Source organism: Brassica oleracea, chromosome C8 (assembly GCF_000695525.1).
Source record: "Brassica oleracea var. oleracea cultivar TO1000 chromosome C8, BOL, whole genome shotgun sequence".
In the NCBI taxonomy this organism is placed as follows: domain Eukaryota; kingdom Viridiplantae; phylum Streptophyta; class Magnoliopsida; order Brassicales; family Brassicaceae; genus Brassica; species Brassica oleracea.
Window position 1 is genome coordinate 3247983 of NC_027755.1, and position 9846 is coordinate 3257828.

The 9846-nt window shown below is 45.4% G+C and overlaps 1 protein-coding gene across 1 annotated transcript in view; it reads left to right on the forward strand.

Moving 5' to 3' along the window:
- The window catches only part of LOC106308468, a 13537-nt gene that overhangs the window by 2497 nt on the left and 1194 nt on the right, over positions 1 to 9846 (forward strand). The window contains exons 4-6 of the mRNA XM_013745632.1: positions 16 to 582; positions 1329 to 1550; positions 9523 to 9819. Of these exons, the coding sequence (XP_013601086.1) occupies positions 16 to 582; positions 1329 to 1550; positions 9523 to 9819 (1086 nt within the window). The remainder of the gene's footprint in view (positions 1 to 15; positions 583 to 1328; positions 1551 to 9522; positions 9820 to 9846) is intronic.

Below are 9846 nucleotides of genomic sequence, written 5' to 3' on the forward strand. Positions count from 1 at the left end.
TTTGCCTTTGAGAAGTTCAGAAGCTACTTGGTGGGATCTAAAGTCATTGTCTACACAGATCATGCTACTTTGAGACACATTTTGGCCAAGAAGGATGCAAAACTCATGCTCTTGAGATGGATCCTTTTGGTTCAAGAGTTTGATTTAGAGATCAAAGACAAGTCAGGAGTTGAGAATGGTGTAGCTGATCACTTGTCCAGGCTGAGAGTGGAGTGTGGCATTCCTATTGACGAAGGACTTCCAGAGGAGCAGATCATGGCTATTGGAGCAGTGATGGCAGTTTGTGAGACTGGTAGAAAGCTTGAAGAAGTCAAGACAATAGAAGAGAAAGAACCTCAGTATGCTGATTTGGTGAACTACCTAGCCACAAGAAAAGAACCTTTGAATCTTGTAGGCTATGCCAAGAAGAAGTTCTACAAGGATGTGAAGAGGTACTACTGGGATGAGCCCTACCTCTACATTCTCTGCAAGCATCAACTTTATAGGAGAGTGGTTGCTAATGGGGAGATTGATGGGATCCTTACACAATGTCATGGATCATCCTATGGAGGCCACTTTGCTACCTTCAAGACTGTTGCAAAGGTGCTACAAGCTGGATTCGGGTGGACACACATGTTTAAGGATACACAAGACTTTGTTTCAAAGTGTGATTCATGCCAACGGAGAGGGAACAACACCAAAAGGAATGAGATGCCTCAAAATCCAATCCTTGAAGTTGAAGTGTTTGATGTGTGGGGTATTGACTTCATGAGACCATTTCCATCATCCTTTGGCAACAAATACATCCTTGTAGCTGTTGATTAAGTCTCCAAATGGATGGAAGCTATTGCAAGCCCCACCAATGATGCTAGAGTTGTAACCAAGATGTTCAGGAGCATCATCTTTCCAAGGTTTGGAGTTCCAAGAGTTGTGATCAGTGATGGAGGCTCTCATTTCATCAACAAACTGCTTGAGGGACTTCTCAAGAAGAACGGTGTAAAGCACAAGGTAGCAACTCCTTACTATCCTCAAACAAGTGGTCAAGTTGAGATTTCTAACAGAGAGATCAAGTCCATTTTGGAGAAGATTGTGGAGATTACAAGGAAGGATTGGTCCATTAAGCTTGATGATGCGCTTTGGGCTTATAGGACATCTTACAAGACACCTCTGGGGACCACACCTTTCAACCTAGTGTACAGGAAAGCTTGCCATCTGCCAGTGAAGCTTGAGTACAAGGCACTATGGGCAGTAAAGTTGCTAAACTTTGACATCAAGAGTGCCAAGGAGAAAAGACTTCTACAGCTACATGAGCTTGATGAGATAAGAATGGATGCTTTTGAAAACTCAAGATTTACGAGGAGAAGACTAAAGCTTCCCATGACAAGAATATCCTGAAAAGAGAGTTTAAAGAAGGAGATCAAGTTCTTCTCTACAACTATAGGCTGAAGTTATTTCCAGGAAAGCTTAAGTCAAGGTGGTCCGGTCCTTTCAAGGTCAAGGAGGTTAGGCCATATGGGGCAATAGTTTTGTGGAGTACTGATGGAAGATACTTAACAGTCAACGGGCAAAAGGTTAACTGAAAGGCCCCGGCCCAAACTAGCCCTTTACGAAATATTCTCTTTACTTACGGTTTTTAACCAGCTTTTCCCTAAGAGGTTCAGTTCAGATCCGAGTGTTTGCTAAGTCTATCTAGCATCCTAGCGAATCACTACAACAGACAGTATAATAAACATGTATCTTACTGCCTCGGTGCTTTGTTATCTGAAAATCCATCCATACACTCCTTCCTTGCTGTCTTCCTGCTTCCCATCCGTCTTATCCAGCCAGCTCGATCAGATACATAACCGAATCCCCTTGTTCCTTAGTCACTCAGCCAACCATCCCCACGTGACCCAAGTAAACAAGGAGAGACAGCTTGGTCTCCAACCAGCCATCCAGAACAGACAGTACGCTAGCCATGCTTAACGTCCCAGAACCAGTCCCTGATCACACCAGGATCACACCCGGATCAGTCAGTACACGGTCGGCTCCACAGCCCTTGATCCAGTCAGTTCTCCTCACGGCCATCCTTCCCTCAAATCATCCAGTTCCAGTAACACGCTCCTTTGAGCCGTGTACATCAGTACACTATCCAATCCAGCCAATACTCCTCCAGCCATTCCTCTTCAGTATGCCTCCAGTACGGTTCGCATCCAGACACATACTCGCGTTCCCGTACGCTACCAGTACTGCTCGTAGTCCTACTAGAACCCACCGGACAGTCCATCGCTTGCTCCCTTCAGTGCGTTGAACGCCGTCTCAAGCAGACTCGATCAGACTCGATCAGACTGTCCCGCGTTGGATCCCAGTCTCACATGTATCGATCGTAACCGCCCGCGCCTTGTTGATCCATCAAACCCAATCAACACCATGCGCACACCCAGTACACGGCTCCCGCCGTACAGACCAAGCCGATCGTCCCACTCTCATGTCTTGCGCACGGATTCGATGATTGTAACACCGTAGACACCCATGTATACATCGCGAACCATCGCGATATCCTTTTCTCAGTATGCGGCTTGCTTCTAACCGCCATACGCACCAGTAAACCCAACGCGTATCATTGCTCGGTCCGTGGGCTGCCGGAACCAGATCCGACCGGTCCTTTCACGGCGATCTCAGTCTCTCTCGATCTGATTCCCCCCTCTCTCGGTATTTCTCTCCCTTTTCTCACTTGAAAACCGTGTCCAGAAAGATCTCCCCCTTTCTGATCTGCGAAAATCAGACTAAATCAGTGGTTGGACGGTTTCCACCCCAAAACCGTCAGTCCATAACCGCTCCCGCGCCCCCATCAAGCTTATAACTGCCCGCGCCTATTTTAATTCATAAACTGCCCTCGAGCAGTTTCTTTCTCGGTTCCGTAACTACCTTAGCAGTTCCTGAACCCATCAACCGTCCCAATCAGTTCAGATAATCCAGAACCGTACTTAAACAGTTCCCAACTGCTATGCTAACCGCTCTAGCAACTGTTCCGGAACTGCTTAGTAACCGCCTCAGATAACCACCCTGTAACCGCCAGATTAAATGTTCCCACCATCAACTTGGCCTTTCAGTACGCACTTAGCTCAGTACCCATTCCCATCAGAACGTACATCAGTCCATCCATACAAGGACTAACTGATATCGGCTGACATGTTCAGCTGCCTTGCTGAATCCGTTCGGCTTAGTCCGACAAGCTAAACTGCTATGTTTGGACAGACAGTATCATCTTAATCTGACTAGAACTATCCAGATGACATGTCCAACATGTCTGTCCCGTTTGATCAGTCCGACCTTGGACTGATCCAGTTCAGACCGCGGGATGGGGATGCTACAAGTCTCCCCCACTTGGAATGAATTCGTCCTCGAATTCAGCAGTTAATAGAACTTTGTTCTACCCAATCAGAACGTCTCCCCCACTTGGAATGAATCCCAACACATGACACTCATGCCTTAACTCAATTCTCAGGCTTTCGGTCACTCGACCGTTACTGTGTTCCAGACTTCCTGATCACAATCACAATTGGATTTGATCTCAGATATTAATTATTTGATCCGGTCTCTTTACCATTTTTTTTAATCTCAACAGACTCGGTTCAATGCACCAACTCACTAAGCATAGTAGTCCTTACTTCCGAGCAATCTCTTGGTGTTTGGACACACACTTTGGCGAGAACGCTAGACTCCCAACAGTGCTGACCAGTTTACCTCAATTCTCGAATTGTTAACTCACTATCTTAGTTAAATTTTTCTATCTTAAACCTTAACCAATCACAGTCACTTATTGACTCAACTTTAGTCCCTCCAGAACTCAGTTACAACCAGTCTCTATCCTATCCTGACTTGACTGTTTGATTCTCGCACTCCAGGGTTCCTTAGACTGGCCTAACTCCGAATACTAGGAACTTAATCTTTTTAGAACGCATAGATCTCATATACATCCTCACAGTTGTTTCCTCGGATTACTCCCTCATCCTAACCATTCCCGACCACTTATGATGGACATCAGCTTTTCTCAGATCTTTACTGATCTTTATTGACACCTCCAGATCATTCTTGATCTTTACAGACATTTCTTATTGGATCCTACACTTGATCCCTTGCATAGTTTTCCCTTCGGACTCCCAGTCCTTCCCGGTTCACAATCCCATAATGACAAACTCATCTTTTTCCCATTGACTCAGTCACAGTTATGTCTTGGAAGACTCAACAGTTCCCAAAGACATCAGTACATACATGACATATCAAACAGCCAAACATCCTACAGACATGTGATGGCAAACTCTCACTAGTTCCCATTCATGCTTTCATCGTGATCGGAAATCCACAGTAGTGAACTCCTTGAGTTCCAGTGACAATACAGTTATGTCTTGGAAGGTACATCTCCCACAGACATCAGATTGGGTTTCCGCAGACTACAGTACAGACACGCGATGTCAAACTAATCTAGTTCCCACCGACGCGATAACAGTTACGTCTTGGCAACACTCCGTTTCCCACAGACGTCAAGACAGAACACGCGATGATAGACAGTCACGTCTTGGAAACTCTCGGTTTCCATAGATGCCATAACAGACAGTATCAGAACTGTTATGGCTCAGCAACCCCACTCGGTTCATAAGGACATATCATCAACACTAACACTAATGGTTTCAGTATTCCCACTTGTCTAGTTAATCAGACACTTAGTCTGGTCCAGCATTATCATTCCAAGTCATCGAGCAGCCGTCTTACAATCAAGCTAAGTCTTAATGAGTATCTCAGCCATAAGCACCTAGACTGATCTAGACTCTCGCATGAAAGGAATCAATAATCTAAACTCAAATGATCGTCCCAATTCATCGAACCGTCATCCAAAATCCAGCAAGCCTTAGCAAGCATCACAGCCCTTAATTACATTGTGTGATCTAGACGCTCATGGCAGGAACCGATCATTTACCACTTTTGAAACTCCGACCACAACTTATCATCTATAGCATCTTATACCTCCGAGTAGTTTCTTGCTCACCTAACAAGTCTTTGGCAAGTACACCTGACTTCCAATCTCTTGTTCTGATAATCTCAACTCTCGGACCGCACAAACCTACTAAGACAATCGAGCTTAGTCATACTTGAAAATTCTCTTGTCCAGTTCTTTATATCCAAACTTGCTTACACTTGCCACTTGCTATGTATAAGTCTTACGCAGATTTTTCCGAATCCATCCATGGAACTTCCAGTTTCAATTTCCCGGACCAGCTTGTCCATCACTTGAAAATCTTAGAATCTGTCAAAGCATCCTCAACAGAACGTTCCACTTGAATATAAGTCTCTCAACTTCACATTCCAGCATCAGTGTCTTAGTCATCATAGACTTTTCCATGGATGACTTGTCCATTTCAGTTTCCCGATTCCCCGACTCTTTCAGGTTATCTCACAGTAATCCATCCATTGCGTTAGCCCGTTTATTGAGATACTATCTCAATTCTCGGACCACCTGTCCAACTCAGTTCCCGTTTACAACATCCAGCTCATCCACTCGGCTATCCTGCCTTGAACCTTTCCGATGAAGTCTTCTTTCCAAATTCAGTTATGGACGTCTTATCCATACAGAGTTAAACTCATCAGCTCCTTGGTTCCATATCTGACATCATTGTCCTTGACAGTTCCTTGTCTTACTTAGACTTTTCCGAAGCATCTTTGGCTTCCTCGAGCCACTTGATTCAATCCTAGCTCCAGTCAGCTGATTATCCTTAAGCTTCAGAATACACTTTGTCAATCTTTCCCGTTTCTCCACATCAGAATCCGGATCCATTGACTTAAATAAACCTCTCGGTTGTTTCCAACACTTAAAAAAATTTATTGGATAACTCTCTTGAGTAATCCAGAACACCTTAAGCAAAATCCCGATCATTCTCCAAATGATCTTAACTCATACTTCATTACACCAATCCAATCATTCATCAATGATATTATCTCCGGTTTCTTTCCAGTTAGACTTCTAACTTACAATTGCCCATACAAAGTGTAAGTCCGACTTGATCACTCCCAAGATCAAATCTCTCGTCAGTTCTCCAATGCTCGTGCTTAGCATTTTGCACATCCGTTCGGTCTAGACAAATCTTGAATATTCCTTCCAACTCTGTCCTAGAACCATAATCGCTCTGATACCACTTGAAAGGCCCCGACCCGGTTTCCCTTACCGCCGGTTCGTCCTCAATTCGCTTGCCCCAACCTAAACTAGCCCTTTACGAAATATTCCCTTTAGTTACGGTTTTTAACCAGCTTTTCCCTAAGAGGTTCAGTTCAGATCCGAGTGTTCGCTAAGTCTATCCAGCATCCTAGCGAATCACTACAACAGACAGTATAATAAACATGTATCTTACTGCCTCGGTGCTTTGTTATCTGAAAATCCATCCATACACTCCTTCCTTGCTGTCTTCCTGCTTCCCATCCGTCTTATCCAGCCAGCTCGATCAGATACTTAACCGAATCCCCTTGTTCCTTAGTCACTCATCCAACCATCCCCACGTGATCCAAGTAAACAAAGAGAGACGGCTTGGTCTCCAACCAGAACCAGTCCCTGATCGCACCCGGATCAGTCAGTACACGGTCGGCTCCACAGCCCTCGATCCAGTCAGTTCTCCACACGGCCATCCTTCCCTCAAATCATCCAGTTCCAGTAACACGCTCCTTTGAGCCACGTTCATCAGTACACTATCCAATCCAGCCAATACTCCTCCAGCCGTTCCTCTTCAGTATGCCTCCAGTACGGTTTGCATCCAGACACATACTCGCGTTCCCGTACGCTACCAGTACTGCTCGTAGTCCTACCAGAACCCACCGGACAGTCCATCGCTTGCTCCCTTCAGTGCGTTGAACGCCGTCTCAAGCGGACTCGATCAGACTGTCTCGCGTTAAATCCCAGTCTTACATGTATCGATCGTAACCGCCCGCACCTTGTCGATCCATCAAACCCAGTCAACACCATGCGCACACCCAGTACACGGCTCCCGCCGTACAGACCAAGCCGATCGTCCCACTCTCATGGCTTGCGCACGGATTCGCTGATTGTAACACCGTAGACACCCATGTATACATCGCGAACCATCGCGAGATCCTTTTCTCAGTATGCGGCTTGCTTCTAACCGCCGTACGCACCAGTAAACCCAACGCGTACCATTGCTCGGTACGTGCGCTGTCGGAACCAGATCCGACCGGTCCTTTCACGGCGATCTCAGTGTCTCTCGATCTGATTCCCCCCTCTCTCGGTATTTCTCTCCCATTTCTCACTTGAAAACCGTGTCCAGAAAGATCTCCCCCTTTCTGATCCGCGAAAATCAGACTAAATCAGTGGTTGGACGGTTTCCACCCCCAAAACCGTTAGTCAATAACCGCTCCCGCGCCCCCATCAAGCTTATAACTGCCCTCGCCTATTTTAATTCATAAACTGCCCTCGAGCAGTTTCTTTCTCGGTTCCGTAACTACCTTAGCAGTTCCCGAACCCATCAACCGTCCCAGTCAGTTCAGATAATCAAGAACCGTACTTAAACAGTTCCCAACTGCTATGCTAACTACTCTAGCAACTGTTCCGGAACTGCTTAGTAACCGCCTCAGATAACCACCCTGTAACCGCCAGATTAATTGTTCCCGCCATCAACTTGGCCTTTCAGTACGCACTTAGCTCAGTATCCATTCCCATTAGAACGTACATCAGTCCGTCCATACAAGGACTAACTGATACCGGCTGACATGTCCAGCTGCCTTGCTGAATCCGTCCAGCTTAGTCCGACAAGCTAAACTGCTATGTTCGGACAGACAGTATCATCTTAATCTGACTAGAACTATCCAGATGACATGTCCAACATGTCTGTCCCGTTTGATCAGTCTGACCTTGGACTGATCCAGTTCAGACCGCGGGATGGGGATGCTACATTAAGCTCTACATGGCGACAGCAACAGAGGAAGATGGGGTTTCAACTCCACTTTCTGATCCTACCCCGGCCTAATCTAAAGGGAGGCAAAGTCAAGCTAGAGCCTTGAAACAAGCTCACTTGGGAGGAAGTCCCATGTATATCCTTGTACATATTGCATTAGTATTTTCATTTTCATCATATTTCTAAAAAAAAAAAAAAAAAAAACGAGTTGAAGTTGTGTGCATGTGCTTGATCGAGCCGGTTTCAGCAAAGAATCAGGCGTGGGAGCGAGGACCTAGAGCGACGACAAGAAGTCGCTCCAGCTCCAGAGTGACGTCACCACAGCGAGTGAAATAAGTCGCTCGTCTTTACGGCGTTTTGGGGCTCGAAAAATACTCTCGGAGCGACCTCCTAGAGCGACAACGCGAAATCGCTCCAGCTCCGGAGCGACCTCGCCACAGCGACACCCTGAGGTCACTCGGGTTTGTCGAGCTGGGAGCGACGACACCACAACGACACCCAGACGTCGCTCGAATGTCACCACAGCGACACCCCGACGTCGCTCCACGACCGATTCAAGTAAATGGTTTTCGATCTAATCCCGATTTCAATTTAATTGGACCGGTCCCTTCCCACCTAAACCGAACCGGACGACCCTAAACCTAGCCCACAACCCTCGATTTTCATCTTCCTCACCCTCCCTCCCCTCACAAACACTCATACTCTCTCAAACTCACTCACACCAAAAATCCCATAACTCTCTCAATTCTCAACCAAATCACCTAGTTCTTGTTTCTAAATCAAAGCTTTGGCCCCTGTAGTCTATTCCTCATCACCCATTCACCATTTCCTTTCATCCAAAGCAAGGTATTGAGTTTTTAAATTCAATTTCGTAGGTCCATGAACCCTACAATTTGAAAGTCGAAATTTGGTCATTTTCTTGCTTGATTGTGGTGAAATAGACTAGGGAAATCTTATCTATCAAGTTGGATTGTTAAATTAATGGTGAAATTGAGTTTAAATTGAACTTTGACAAAATTAGGGTTCATGGATTTGGAGCTTTTTGAAATTGACCTTAATTGAGTGTGTTGGTGGGTGAACTTGGTGTGTTCAAGTGTTTAAAAGTTTGATTAAAGATCATTCTAGAACCACTTTGATTATTGAATTTTACTTAACTTGTAATTTTCATATTTTGATAAGATTGAGAAGTGTGATTATATGCTCTTAGCTTGGCTTCTTAGTGCTAAATGTGTGAAATAGTTGCGTTGGGTTAACTTGAGCTTAAATTGTTAGTTCATTTGTTGAGTTTACTCTTGTAATTTTCATTTACAAAGTCTTAATCTTCTTTGCTTCCGTCTACTTATCCATTTTCAAGTTTTGAATTTTTCAGGTACCAATGGTTAAGAAAACAAAGGGAAAGCTGGATGCTGAGAAGCAAGAAGCTGAAAGAAAAGAGTCTGCACTAAGAGGGAAAGCCTTAGCCTCCGAGCCAGCTGGCTCTAGGGCACAGAGGACTTCTCGAAAACAAATCCTGGCTACAAAGAAATCAAAAGAGCAAGAGAAGAGGGCAGGGAAAAGTGTAGCAGTTCCCACTAATGAGGAGAGTGACGATTAAAGTGAGGATGAGCAGACTCCTACAAAGAAAGCCAAGTTGTCAAAAGGGAAGGCGGTTGCTGTTGATAGAGACAGGGAGAAAACTCCATCTGTGGAAGAGCTGTATGATCACTTGCTGAATGGGGTCACTTGGACTCCAACAAGGTTCGCCGACCTTGATTTGCTGAAGGAGTTGAGTCTTGATTCTGATATTGAGGCGATGCTGGAACATTTGAAGCTGCCAAAATTCCTCACCATGGCTTACCCTGTCTACAAGGATGTCTCCTGTCAGTTCTTATCTTCCCTTGAGGTCACTTACCATAACACTCCGCATGTGAGGCAAGGATGGGGCAAGATCAAG